Here is a 15,482-nt window from a genome sequence, read left to right on the forward strand (position 1 = left end):
AGGGACAGCTATATAATAAACTGGTAATGGACAGTGGAAATATGCAAACCGATGGTGGCGGTTTCCCTTCAACAAAGTGTTTGTGTGTTTGTTTTTGCCAATGACAGATAGTCATTTTGAAAAAGGATCTCCACAAATTGATAGTTTAAACCAGGTAATATTAAAATGATCGAACGTGGCGCAGTTTATGCACAGCTGCTATCCTGCTCGATCTGTGCCTTCACATAAGAAAATACATTAATTAATAAACAGATCATGGGGAGAAGTATCTTTGTCGATATTAGAATATCAAATTCAACGACAATGTTCTGTCAAGCCTTTATAAAATTAAGAAGGGAGAGAGGCCTGTGCATCTTGCGGGATGAACTTAGGCAATATGGCACATTACGCACTGCAGAACATGCTCCGCAGCGGCATTCCATGTCAGGACATACATTGAAACATTTGATCGTGTGACCCATTGTCTCATGGCAGCTTTCATGTCAGCAACTGGCAATGTGAACAAAACTTTCAGTGGTTGGAAAAAGGCATGTGCAGTTCATTCGAAGTGGAAGTTTTTATTGTGGCTTTCCCCATTCTCAGTTTGCATGTTTGTTCCTAAAAGCAAGTCAATGTTTTTCAAATGTCAGTAAGTTCATGTTTTTCAAATGTCAGCAAGTCCATGTTATTCAAATGCTACTTATGTTTAAGTTGTGCATGCTACTTGAAATAAGCCTATAACCTTAATCTAGCTAACATAAATCAGGCCTATGCTCCAGATTGTACTGAAAACATAATCAACCACAAAACCACCCAGGATTCAATTCATTCCTTTTATCTTCAATCAATCTTATAAAACCTTACCAATTGACTAGGCTACAATGTAAATTACAGAAGTACTCTTATTACTGTAGATTTAATGTTATAATCTTATATAAACCCAGAGGGGAGCCACGTGTAGGCTACCCTGTGTGATGTCCAGAAATGAGTATGGTTGTCCGGACTGACTGCTGCAAAAATAATGTTGGTGACCAGATTGAAGCCTTCACATAAACTCAGCATAACTGAAAGTGTGAATTCTGATTTAAAATTCAGGTAGCTCTGTCCTGAACTGTTATTATCTATTGATCTTTTGTGTAAGTGTATGAAAGTGTGTATTATTATTTTAAAGTTGTTATTGTCTATTAATATTCTGTATTATGTCATGTTTGATGTTTTGTGTGAACCCCAGGAAGAGTAGTGGCCGCAGTAGCAGGAGCTAATGGGGATCCTAAGAAAATACTAAAGGAACTCGATAGATACAAAACTTCCTTGACATCCTTTCACTAGAGCTCTCCATAACTAGGTCCCCTCACAGCTGGATAATGTTACTGTAGTACTAAATAAGTGGATCACTCTCACATCTTAATCATTGATTGTCTTCATGGCAGTTATACCAAAGGGAATGTCTGACTGTCAATGTACTATTTCCAAGATAATAAAAAAACTAGAAAAATCAGTGCTGAGGTCAACTGATGCTTTCCGCGACACCAGACGAGATGTGACTTGTCTTGCCTTGCTATTAATAGCTTCACAAAGTTTGTGTCCCAAATGGCACCCTATTTGCTATATAGTGCACTACCTTTGACCAGGGCCCATGACCCAGAGACCTATAGTGCCCTAAAGGGAATAGGGTGCCTTATTATCTCAGCTTGGTGTGGCGAAGAGAAGACTCCCAGCCAAAGGCTCCTCTGTCTCTTTTGGGCTTACAGTTGTATAATTAGAGTATGCATTTCAAATGGCACTCTATTCCCTATGTAGTGCACTACTTTTAACCAGGGCCCATATATAAGGAATAGGGCACCATTTGGGACTAAGCCAGAAAGAGCGCTTCTCTCCTCGCTCTCACTTTCTGCTCAAACGCCTGTCTCTGTGTCTCTGCTGGAGAAGAGTAATTAAACAATTACACACCGGAGAGAGGAGAGGGCTCTCCATATGTTAATGCATACACTCCTGACAGTTAGAAGGCCTTGAAAAAAAGAAAAAGCGCTCAACTCAGCACTCCAAATAGCCCAGCATTCTTAATGTTTGATTTATTGGGTAGTTTGGGGTTGTCAGTGCAAATGCCTGTATTTTAGATATTAAATGAATGTGAGGGCACATTATTGGGTTACTTAAGAGGTTAAGAATACACATTTAGGCTTCATAACTCCTTCGAAGGCTGTAAGGGGAAGTAAACATTTTGGTAAGTTTGGGTATCTTTGGCTCTAGGCTTCTTTGCTTTAAAATCATCAAAGTTTGAAACAATCACCTCAGTCATAGGAAAAACAAAGCTGCATTTAATGGTGGGCTGGGACAAGAACAACCTGTGTATGTGAATGGGCCCGAGGTCTTGAGAGGGAAAGGAGCATGGCTAGAGGGGGTGGGTGAAGGAGCAGTGTGTCATGGGTGTGGTGGGGGATATGGGTCTTCTGCTGTTTGGTTATTCAATCACATTAGTCATTGGCCGTGTTCGAGCGCATCAAAACCGTGATGTATCATGGGTAAATTGTGACTGACTGACTGCTATACAAATAATATTGAGTATTTATTTATGATGCAAGGTGATTTGTAGATCAGTCAATCTCGACTCACCTTTAAATGTTGAATGCTCCCATTGTCTCTTCACTCTGTTTGACAGTGATATGGGTCTGTTCGTTAGTGTGCATTTCACTGATTCAATATAGATATTTCAATATAGATACAGTAATTTTAGCAGTATCTCTGCTTCACAACAGTCTAAAACAGAAGCAAGTTATAACAGTTTTGCATTGCTTTGTGCACCTCTGTTCACAATAAGGATACAGAATATTTGTCTCTGTGATCATGTCATGATGAGTGCCCTGTGTTGAAACATTAGCGTTCCTCCTGTCACACTAAGTGGTCCTTATCATCAACATAAAAGCTCTACGATGTCTGATTACATTTAAATCCAATCAATTTAAGTAGAAGACAGAGCCAGCTGTGTACAAGTGTGTGTGTGTGTGGAAATGTTGTAGAGAATAGAACAAACATCTCATTGGACCATATCACCAAAACAAAACCCAACAGAGTGCATAGCATATTCAACCTCTGTTTATTTGATAAATCTTTTGTCCATGAAAATGGATGATGCCAACATACAGCTAACAAACATACCGGCGAGGGTGAAAGACAGATAGTAGACGCAGCTAGGGCAGAAGATGAGAATATTGATTCACAGTCCTCTTTTTGTCCAATCACAGTCCGGAGAGGGAGTGGGTGGGGGGGCTACTGTCACTGTCTGCCCTTGACCCTCGTCGGGCGCTACAGGCATATGGATAGCTACATACCATACTGACCCTGAGGGGGTAAACACCACAGAACTAGAATAAGTAGAACGGGCCGCCCCATTCAAGTCAATGATGCAATAATGGGTGGACTGGCAGCCATTTTGAGTGTACCCATGAATTTAGCAGTCAAATTACTATTGTCAAATGTTCCAAGCCCGTTCTATTAATTATATTTCTATGGTAAACACAACAGGCCTATGGGTTTATAGATACATGTAGAACATCACACTCAGGAATGAAATGGACTGTATGCATGGCTCTACTGCATTTGTCCCGGCCACTAGTGTCACTCAATACTGTTAGTTAATCTGCCCATGCCTAAGAATAGGATTGCACCAACGACAGTGACAGTACGATAAACCTCACTGCCTCTGTGAGTCTCTGAAGGTGGAAATAAAACAAGGTCGGAGGCAGGAGGGACAGTGGAGACAAGAGGACAATAGTTACACATGGGGAGGATGGTGACGAAGACTGTCTTAGGCTCCATTCCAATAATCCAAACTGAAATACTACTTAAAATGCAGCAACGTATTGGCCATATTCTAAATGGTATGCTTGAGTGGATATGCGAGCCTTTTTTGTGCCTGGTTGTCTCAATTCAGTGGAAGAGTGTAGATATGTTATAGTGATTAATTAACTATACAATCCTAATTGTAATAGACTGTGTATATTATCATCATAATTGGTTTATTTGATATACCACAAACAACACCCTTTAACCACCACTCAAACTCCCCCCTCTAGGTCACCTCAGAGGTAGCCTCTGCCAAGTCCCCAACAACTGGATGTTCCAGTTTTCAGGGGAAATGAAAAGAGAGCCTGTGACGCGACTTCCACTTTTGGACATTAACAAGGCGACACTCTTAACTCCTCCTCCACATTTACTGGATTGGTTGAACAGTGCAGAAGAGAACCTCCCCTGACAGCATTTTCTTCTCGTCAAGACCAGTATGTACGGGATCTAGTTTCAGGCGTTTCTTTTACACCTACTACGTTAGGTTACCTCAGAGGCAGTGTGGTTTCAACAAGTCACATCACATCATGATCCTCATGTACATCAACAAAGACAGCAGCCACAGCCACACACTATGGCTATGTTTATAACAGTGGATGCGGTGCAGTACATAGAAATCCATGCTGCAACACGGTGGACGACTTACTGGTGTCGTCCCAAACGGCACCCTATTCCCTATATAGTACACTACTTTTGACCAGGACCTGCAAAGGGACACTGTCTGTCAACAAGATAATGGATGGCCTCACACCGGTCCTCCTACTTTCTTTTATGATGGACAGAGGCCACATTCTACAGACGTCGTTGACAACCTGGGCTAAACCAAATCCTCTTAGAAGTGGGTGTAGGTGGAAGTGGAAGTGGACCACCACCATAGGCAGTGATGGTACAGACCAGGCGGGTGGTTGGTGATGGCATTGAGTTATTGCAACACAGAGACAGAGGAGTTAATCATCATCATTCTTTTACTTGTTTCTATAATTTTCTTTACTCCTTCTAAGTCAGTGGCTTGTATTGCAAGTGTGCTGTTGTTGTGTCCTGGCAGAGAAAGCACGAGAGAGCCACTCTTTTTGTTTGTTTGTTAGTTAAGGCTATTGATCATTTCTGATGTCCGGATTGGAGATGGTAACTGGTGAATGACACAAACATTGAGGATTGTTGTGATGTTGTGTCGGCGTCTCTCTTCCATCTCCTGATGATGAATCACAAAATGGTCGCTTGGCAATGGTGTACATTTCTCCTGGAAAGTCTCTCTCTATTTGACCAAGACAAGCCATCACTGTCCTGTTCTAGCACAGAAGTATCAACATGCTATGATAGCTACCAACAGGGAAAGACAAAAGTAAATACACAAGGTCAAGGGTTTTTAAGCAAAGGATTGGTTGTGGGTGTTGAATAGCTAATATGACCCGACAGCAGGACAGGTCCTAGCTTGAGGGAGGGGGTTGCAACAATCAGCATGGTCTCTCCTCAAGCAGACAGACATTTCTTTCTGTCTTCAGCAGGCATGCGGTGGTGTAACATGAGATAAAATATATAAACAAATATCTATTTACACATAATTATAACTGTTTAAATTTAAAATCATCCTTTCCCATAAATGAAAAGTAAACTGTAAACATGCACACTTTTCACTGAGTCACCTCGATCCAGGCTCCGTATGGACTACACACAAAAAATGTGTCCAATGACCGTCGACCAATGATGCTATGTTATGATTGTAGAGGTGATGTGGTCATTGAAATGTTAGCCATATGTACTGGTTAGAGGTGTTGCAGGGTCAGACAGACCCTGTGGTCCATAGAGATAAAGGCTAAGTCCCAAATGGCACCCTATTCCCAATATAGTGCACTACCTTTGGTAGAGTTTTGGTCAAAAGTAGTACACTATATTAGGATTAGGGTGCCTTGGGACTAAGCCACTGTTTTACCTCTACTCAATGGTCATTGGACATTTGTCTCTGTTTTAGTGGGGCCTGGACACGAGAGTCTCGGCTCAGTGTGGTTTTAAAGGGAACTAGGGGCGAAGACATCAAAGCCTCGCCCCGTGAGTGGTGCTCAGGGTGAGTCCTAATGGCACCCTATTCACTACCCAGTGCACTACTTTTGATCAGGGTCCAAAGGGAATAGGGTGCCATTTGGGACAAACACTCACCCCCCTGGGCCCTGCACCCTAACCCCTACATCCTAGGGTACGAGGGTGCTCGGGCGCCAAAGGGGATGTGTTGTGAACCAGCTCCAGACAGTCATTCAAGTGACCCACTGAAGAACACTGATCTGTATGTACTCTTCTATACTATCCTACTGGGCACAGATGTCAATTCAACGTCTATTCCACGTTGGTTCAATGTCTATTCCACGTTGGTTCAACGTAATTTAATTGAAATGACATGGAAACAACGTTGATTCAATCAGTGTGTGCCCAGTGGGATGCCTCAAAGCTCTACACTAATAATATTTTATTAAAAACACATTCATGTGTATGTGCACTACCCCTACTTCCAGAATATACAAATACTGTATCTGCACATATATAGTTGGCCACTATTGATGGGACAGTACTATTTTCAAACGGGTAGTATGAAATGGATACCACATTCTGCCACACAGGTGTCTTGCCTGTTCAGCTTTTGCCATTTGGTTTGACTGTGTGATTTTCAGTTAAGCCCATTTCAATTGATAACATATATTCCTGTTGCCTCAATGGTACCATCCGGCAACAAACATGATTCGAATAACACCCACCATTTTACAGCCAGCGAGCCCTCATCCCTGGCCTCCTGGTTTTGCACTCTTGGACACTTCACATTGCGAGCTGATGTTTTCACACTGTAATTAGGAATAGTGTTTCACAGGATAGATCCTCCCGAAATAGCAGGTTAAATTTAGTTCCTGTCCACGCTATGGTAAATCAGACCCCTGAGGCCTGGGGCAATCAGGACATGCAGGCTGTTATATACCAGCACTAGCTAGCTGAATCCATTTCAATCTCTAAAAGTCTTCTGGGACATCTGTAGCTGGATGAGGCTGGTTGATTCAACCTATAGATGTCCTACTAGACAGTAGGCACTACTGCTTATTCAACCTAAAGCTGTCCTAGTGGACACTTCTGATCAGGACTTCTCTTATCTCTGCAGTGATACATGGAACATTACAGTAAGGACCTACCCAACCTCCTTCAGTCTCCTCTCCCTCTACACTGAACTCTTATAGCGGTCCTTCTGATTGGGGCAATGGACTCATCTCACATTCTCTACAGTGATATATAGCAAGTCCACTCCTCACCCCAAACTCCTTTGGTCTTCCCTACTCTGGGTTTCTTTCTTCAACCTATAGCTGATCCTACTGGGCAATTCTGAAGGGGACATGGGACTCTTCTCTCATCTCATGTCGCTACAGTGATACATATAAGTAAGGTCCACGTCTCTCTCCAACCTCTTTTGGTCTCCCCTGTACACTGGGCTCTGTTCCACTGATCTACTGGTCTGGCTCGGACCAATGGCCTTGCCATTTGGAGGAGAACAATAAAGCCAGGCTAAGTTGAGGGCCTAATGACTGAGTTTCAGAGGGGTTTTATATACTTACTAAGATGGTGACCAGTCTACAGTATGTGAGTAACCCACATGAAGATAAACAGACAAACCTCCAGTCCTTGGCATCTGTTTGACCTGACACCAGATCAGCTATTGATATTCTACAAAACTAGGCTAAAGATGGCTAAAACTAGGCTAAAGATGTGGTCCTCTGTAGCTCAGCTGGTAGAGCACGGTGCTTGTAACGCCAAGGTAGTGGATTCGATCCCCGGGACCACCCATACACAAAAAATGTATGCACGCATGACTGTAAGTCGCTTTGGATAAAAGCGTTTGCTAAATGGCATATTATTATTATTATGTTTGTTGTGAGCAAATATGCTTGGGGGCAAAAATCCCTGCATGTTAGTTTGAGTTTCCCATGCTTCCCAGGCCATTGTTACTGTGTGTTTTGCCCTGCTGCCACTTTCAAGCGTAAACGAAGCAGTCAATAATAGATGATCTCTTTCCGTTTCATCTCTCAGGCAGTGCAGTGTTCTGTGCCGTGGAGAGACACTGGAGTGAATACTCTACAAGCTCTGATCCATTATTCAACGGGCTCCTCAAAGAGAGAGGATAACTTACACACACACACAACACAACCATCCTACTTTCATCTGCTGTATCTCAATAATCCCATCCCTTGCTCTCTCTCTCTTTTGCGCTCTTTCTTCTCTTCTACTCTTCTCTTCCCATTTCCCCTTCTGCTGCTTCTCTCTTTATGTGTTTCCTTATCACTCCATCTCTCTATCCCTCCATTTGAGGACCATGGCAGAATCCTAGATGAACTATATGCTGCTGGCACTTTGTTTTGCCAAGGCAGTGTGGCAGTACTGGTGGGTCTGGGGCTGAAGCTGTGTCTGAAGCAGGGGTTAACTGAGCTAGTGGGCCAGTGGCAGGGTCAGAGTTCACAGGAAGTTCTAGAAGCTAGAACATGGATACACAGGAAGTGGTCATTACACTGAGAGGAAGTCAGTTAATTCTGAAGTGGTACTGTAGGTCCAAGGGGCAATGACTTGGTCTGTGGGACCTATTGAGGTGTCCCGAGGGGTCGGTGTGTGTGTTTGTGAAGAGGGGGGAGTTTGAAGTGTCCTCCTCACTCATAGTCCCGACTTCTGTTGCGTCTCTTGAAGAAGAAGAAGGGGGTCTTCTGAGGAGGGCCCAGTAGCATGGGAACCTGGTTCTTATGTGTGATCTTGATCTGTAAGGGGAGGAGGGACAAGATGAAACGATATTCAGCAATGGAAGTTTGCTTCAGAAATCAATGTGCCTTCATCTGTAGAAGGGAGGGACAAGAGAACATTTAACTAGGAAGTGTCCAGAAGTCTAGTCCTTCTTTTCTACTTCTAAATCCTTGACATATAAGATACACAATGTTATTTTAACCATAATTTCACGTTAAAGAAATAGCCAGCTTTTCATTCTACCCCGCAGATAGAAGATTCACTTTTTCTGACCTTGAAATCCAAAGAACCAACAAAGTACAGAACACTAAACACTGTGCCTCAGCTCAGCCTGACATCTCTGCAGGTTCAACTGCATAAAAGAGGATGAGGCGCTGAGGTTTAGGGTGACACACTTTTTTTCTTAACACTATTAACACTGAATTGTTCTATATATAGCAGAGGGCATTGTGCTGTTGCTATGTGATGTGTGAATGGATTCCAGCTAGCATTTCCTCCTCCTTTAATGACATAACCAGTCAGTGGTCCGGTATGACAAAACACTGTTTCAATTAACACAGCTGTCATAGTGAAGGTGGGGGGAGTGATGGAGGGAGGAGAGAAGGAGATGGAAAAGCATAGGGAGCAGGAAGGGAGGAAGGTGGAGGTGTAGCGTGGGGATAGGGTGGGTGTGTGGTGAGTCTCTCTCACCGTGCATGGGGGCTGCATCCAAGGCTCCCCATCGATCTGCATGGGCAGTAGCCGGGATGTCCTGTGAATAGATAGGGAGAGAAAGAGAGAGTGAGAGCGAGAGAGAGAGGAGTGGGGGGTAGAGTAGAGAGATAGGGGGTCAGAGTCAGATCACATGAACCTCTGAGGCATTCTCATTCACACTGTCCCTCCCATCCCAGGACCAGAGTCAAACACTGCTGTCTTTGTTCCCACGAGTCCTTTTCCCAGACAGGCCCCCACTCTTTAAACTAACTCACAGACCCAATACACACACACACACACACACACACACACACACACAAAGATAGTTTAAGCCTTTCATGCATGCCTCACCAGCTAGGGAAACTAAGTATGGGAGAATGACTGATGAATGTTATTTTAATTCTGGTTTTGGAAAATATTAAGGTATGCTGAAACAGGTGAGGGGAAACCTTTGACTAAGTCCGCTATAAACTGTACTTTAACTGAGCTTACTGTGAATGTTTAATGGAGCGGGAACTGCTAGAGCAACAAAAACATGTGAACTAATTCCACTTTTCTAAAACAGATTTGTTGGTTGGCATATCCAAAAGCGGCCTGAGTGCCTTCAGACGTGTGAGAAAGCTCATCTGTCAGGCCATGATTGCCAGCCTCTCTGTGGGTGTAATGAATGAGTCAGCAGGTCAATGGTCTGCTTTACTGGACACATTCAGAGGCTCAGAAGAACCTTCTGTTTGAAAGAGTGTGAAGTGAGGAAGAGAAGGGAGCAGGAGACACTCTGTCTATGGGACTCAGCTCTGGTTTTGGTGACGGAGACACAACGGGATGGAAGTGGGGGGAGGAAGAGGGATGGAGGGATGGAGCAAGGATGGAGGGATGGGTGGATTAATTAATGGAGGGACAGAGGGGATAGTAGCAGGAAGGATCCTGACCTGATGGTGACGTTCGCACATTGGGCCAGTCTGCGGCCAGCACTCTTCAGGCCTGAGTAGATCTTCCCCATCTCCATGGCCCCCTCCAGACCCACCACTTCTAGCAACTGGTCACTCAGGTCTGGGGGAGGGAGAGGGAGAGGGAGAGCGAGAGATCAGTTAATACTTTCTGAGCAAAGAAAGAACAAAGCAAATGGAGAATGGTAAAGTGCATTAACGAGTTTTGAAGAGTTTTAGTTGGGCCATAGAAGGGCACTAGAACAGCTAAAGACAGGCTGTAGTACTTCTAGAACATTTTGATTATGGCCCCTTTCTTTCATCCTCTTGTTAAGAAAACACACATCATCGTATGCTTATGGTTCAGAAACTTTAGATAGCTAAAGAAGGTAATGAATGCCTTCATAAAGCACCCAGGAAATTGATTTTTCAACTATTCAAAATGTTTTCTTCCTCTACTTTCTACCCACTACAATTCCAGTGTCACAGTGTCTCTCATTTTCTCCCTCACTCTCTCTCTATGTCTAACTAAACCATATCCCTGGCTAATCAGCCATGTCAGGGTGAGCAGGTCTCAGGTGCTCCTGAGCTGATTAACAATGCAGGGCCTGTGCTGTGCCAGCTGACCACCTAAAGATATCCAGCCTATTTTATTTCATCCTGCCTATTTCATCCACACAAAGAGAGCTGAGCCTGCCTGTCTGTCTGCGATAGTGAATCACTGGAGCCATCCTCAGCTCAGTGAGGGACATACACACGCAGAGGGACACACACACACCACTGATCGGACCATCTCAAAGGGTCCTGTGCCTAATTTCACTCCTGTCCCATACAAGCCCTAACATGCAGGGATGCCTGTTTTGACTGACTAGGTTATAGTCGAACTGTGACTGTGTGTGTGTGTGTGTGTGCAGTCATTCTTGTTTTGACTGACTAGGGCTATAGGCGTCCTGTACGGCCCTTGGCAATTTCACATCGCTGTCACCCGACCCCGTTCTGCCTTTAAGCCTTCATGCAACAAACAGGAAACGGTCGCGTGGCTGCTTTATTTGAGAGGGAGGGAGGAGACGGCTGGCTTGGCTTGCGCAAGGGATCTGATGCAAGCTGAAGCTAGTGTGAGATAAACTGTCTGTACGTTGGTGGTGAACACTTAGTAATGTACAAAATAGATTACTGGTTTTCTTGTAGTTCCAGAAAAGATCCACGAAAGTCTGTGAGAGGTCATTGTTCTCACAAATTATCTATATTTTGTTTATTCTCTTTCTAAAATCTCTATAAAATACACACACCAGTGTGAAGTTTTGGATTTTGACTTCTTTGGAGTTTATGCTTCTTTTAAGTTAGATTTTGACTGCTTAAAGTCCCTCTAAACATATTCAGTTGCTGTGCTGAATTCCGTTGGGCTACCACATCAAGTACAGTGCATGTGTGTTCCATTTAAAGAATTTAGCCATTTCGTGCTTCACACTAGATGCTGTTAAAGTTCATATGGGAATAAGTAAATCAGTGAGTCTCTCGCACTCTTAAATATTTTAGATGACCATTTTACAGCAAATGACAGATGAGGGATGGGGGTAAACATTCAAAATCACTAAAGGTAAAACACAAGTATGGGGTGAAAGCAAATAAAGCTGTAAAGTATCATTAATATACTGGAAACTGTACAGTACATACACACAGTGTAAGCCTACAGCGAAATGTGATGTCTAATGTACTTCTGCTTCGACTTTAGTTTTCAGAGTGAGTCATTCTAAATACATTGTGGTCTCAATTCTTTCTACACAACTGAAATGATGCTTGGGCTGAGAAAGCAGTATTTGACATTCACAGAGAATAACTGATTGCTGTGAGAATAGATCTGCTGGTTTGAAGAGCGGACAAAACACCCTTGCCATGGGGAAAAATGGGAACAAATAGCCCTGTAGCCACTCCCCTTTACCCCTGTGCCCCGGATATATTCCCAATCATCAGTCATGGTCACACCGTCCTTAATCAACCAGAGGGGAAACCATCCTAAATCAGTCAGAGCTGGGGGATCGTCCTAAATACAAACATCCCCCATCCCTCTGCCTGCCTGCCTGGCCTATGGGGGCCATTTTGTGCTCCTGTGCCCTGGATGCCCACTGACTGATCAGACATGGTCATACATCCTCAGCAGAGGGACACATCCTAAATACAAACACCCCCATCCTTCTGCCTGTTTCCCTGGTCCACGGGGGACCATTTTAGCCCAGGGCGTCCCAGTGGTGGTGGCTATTTTGTCAGCCAATGCCTCGTCCTTCAACCCACCCAGAGGACCAGACCGGAGCACCAAGGACGCGTCCTAACTAAACCCTCAGGTTGTGTCCCAAATGGCACCCTATGCCCTAGGGGTCTGGTCAAAAGTAATGCACCATTTAGGGAATAGGGTGCCATTTGGGACGCAACCTCAGGCTCAGTCCCAGTCCCAGTAGTTTTTCCCAGAAAGAATAATAGGATTGAGATCCATTAAGAGCAAACTGGGCATGAATAGCCCTGGATTAGTGGCGGAGGGACTAGTGACACTATAGACACTATGCAGGCACTAGTACATACGCAGGCTTCACGTGACAGATGGGACTCTGCAGGGACTATCCAGAAACAGCAGAGCTCTTCTTAGTACATGAGATGATATAAGAGCAGAGATGAGTAAAATAAACACATACAGTATATTCAACCTACTAGAACATTTTCTATATCTATTAGCTGGATATATTAATTGCCTAATAATTATATATAGCAAAATGTTAGAAATGTTATACAAATGTAATACATATTTACATATTGTATTATGTTACTTTAGTTTATTACATTTATATATTCCTATATCCCTATAATTAGAATTCCTATACCACTTCCTCATACCAAACATGTGACATGAGGGCATCATATCCACAGCTCACTACAGTGCATTCGGAAAGTATTCAGACCCCTTGACCTTTTCCACATTTTGTTACGTTACAGCCTTATTCTAAAATGGATTACATTTGTAAAAATCCTCATCAATCTACACACAATACCCCATAATGACGAAGCGAAAACAGGATTTTAAAATTGTTTGCACATTTATTAAAAATAAGAAACAGAAATACCTTATTTACATAAGTATTCAGACCCATTGCTATGAGAGTGGAAATTGAGCTCAGGTGCATCCTGTTTCCAATGATCATTCTTGAGATGTTTCTATGACTTGATTGGTAAATTCAATTGATTGGACATGATTTGGAAAGGCACACACCTGTCTATATAAGGTCCCACAGTTGACAGTGCATGTCAGAGCAAAAACCAAGCCATGAAGTCGAAGGAATTGTCCGTAGTGCCCCGAGACAGGATTGTATCGAGGCACAGATCTGGGAAAGGGTACCAAAACATTTCTGCAGCATTGAAGGTCCCCAAGAACACAGTGGCCTCCATCATTCTTAAATGGAAGAAGTTTGGAACCACCAAGACTCTTCCTAGAGCTGGCCTTGGTCAGGGAGGTGACCAGGAACCCGATGGTCACTCTGACAGAGCTCCAGAGTTCCTCTGTGGAGATCGGAGAACCTTCCAGAAGGACAACCATCTCTGCAGCACTCCACCAATCAGGCCTTTATGGTAGAGTGGCCAGACGGAAGCCACTCCTCAGTAAAAGGCACATGACAGCCCGCTCTACTCCCTTCACAGAACAGCGCAAACTGGCTCTAACCAGAATAGAAAGAGGAGTGGGAGGCCCCGGTGCACAACTCAGCAAGAGGACAAATACATTAGAGCATTGGCCAGTCTGAGATATGGCTTTTTCTTTGCAACTCTGCCTAGAAGGTCAGCACCCCAGAGTCGCCTCTTCACTGTTGATGTTGAGACTGATGTTTTGCGGGTACTATTTAATGAAGCTGCCAGTTGAGGACCTGTGAGGCGCCTGTTTCTCAAACTAGACACTCTAATATATTTGTGCTCTTGCTCAGTTGTGCACCGGGGCCTCCCACTCCTCTTTCTATTCTGGTTAGAGCCAGTTTGCGCTGTTCTGTGAAGGGAGTAGTACACAGCATTGTACGAGATCTTCATTTTCTTGGCAATTTCTCGGAACAAGAATAGACTGACGAGTTTCAGAGAAAGTTATTTGTTTCTGGCCATTTTGATCCTGTAATCGATCCGTTTTTGATTTTTAATAAATTAGCAAATATTTCTACAAACTTGCTTTGTCATTATGGGGTATTGTGTGTAGATTAATGAGGGGGGGGGGACAATTTAATACATTTTTGAATAAGGCTGTAACATAACAAAATGTGGAAAAAGTCAAGGGGTCTGAATACTTTCCGAATGCACTGTATGTACCTGATATCCTTATGGCAGATAGAGACAGAGAGAGACAAAGAGACAGAGAGAGAGAGAGAGAGAGAGAGAGAGAGAGAGAGCACTGTGACTGACCCAAACTTAAGGAAAGCTTGGACTATGTACAGACTCAGTGAGCATAGCCTTGCTATTGAGAAAGGCCGCCGTAGGCAGACCTGGCTCTCAAGAGAAGACAGGCTATGTGCACACTGCCCACAAAATGAGGTGGAAACTGAGCTGCACTTCCTAACCTCCTGCCAAATGTATGACCTTATTTGAGACACATATTTCCCTCAGATTACAGAGATCCACAAAGAATTCTAAAACAAACCCAATTTTGATAAACTCCCTTATCTACTGGGTGAAAAACCACAGTGTGCCATCACAGCAACAAGATTTGTAACCTGTTGCCACAAGAAAAGGGCAACCAGTGAAGAACAAACACCATTGTAAATACAACCCATATTTATGTTTATTTATTTTCCTATTTGTACTTTAACTATTTGCACATTGTTACAACACTGTATATATACAGTGGGGAAAAAAGTATTTAGTCAGCCACCAATTGTGCAAGTTCTCCCACTTAAAAAGATGAGAGAGGCCTGTAATTTTCATCATAGGTACACGTCAACTATGACAGACAAAATGAGAAAAGAAATTCCAGAAAATCACATTGTAGGATTTTTTATGAATTTATTTGCAAATTATGGTGGAAAATAAGTATTTGGTCAATAACAAAAGTTTCTCAATACTTTGTTGTATACCCTTTGTTGGCAATGACACAGGTCAAACGTTTTCTGTAAGTCTTCACAAGGTTTTCACACACTGTTGCTGGTATTTTGGCCCATTCCTCCATGCAGATCTCCTCTAGAGCAGTGATGTTTTGGGGCTGTCGCTGGGCAACACGGATTTTCATCTCCCTCCAAAGATTTTCTATGGGGTTGAGATCTGGAGACTGGC

At 43.3% G+C, this 15,482-nt stretch overlaps 1 protein-coding gene across 2 annotated transcripts in view; it reads right to left on the minus strand.

The window, feature by feature from the left end:
- Positions 1–7,643: 7,643 nt before the first annotated feature.
- The window catches only part of LOC121537033 (diacylglycerol kinase beta), a 160,999-nt gene continuing 153,160 nt past the window's right edge, over positions 7,644–15,482 (minus strand). For both annotated transcript variants that reach the window (XM_041844776.2, XM_041844775.2), the window contains 3 exons: positions 10,200–10,320; positions 9,268–9,328; positions 7,644–8,594 (listed from right to left, as the gene is read on the minus strand). In XM_041844776.2, the coding sequence (XP_041700710.1) occupies positions 8,490–8,594; positions 9,268–9,328; positions 10,200–10,320 (287 nt within the window). In that variant the 3' untranslated portion in view covers positions 7,644–8,489. The remainder of the gene's footprint in view (positions 8,595–9,267; positions 9,329–10,199; positions 10,321–15,482) is intronic.

This window comes from Coregonus clupeaformis, chromosome 23, assembly GCF_020615455.1.
Source record: "Coregonus clupeaformis isolate EN_2021a chromosome 23, ASM2061545v1, whole genome shotgun sequence".
NCBI classification, from domain to species: Eukaryota; Metazoa; Chordata; class Actinopteri; order Salmoniformes; family Salmonidae; genus Coregonus; species Coregonus clupeaformis.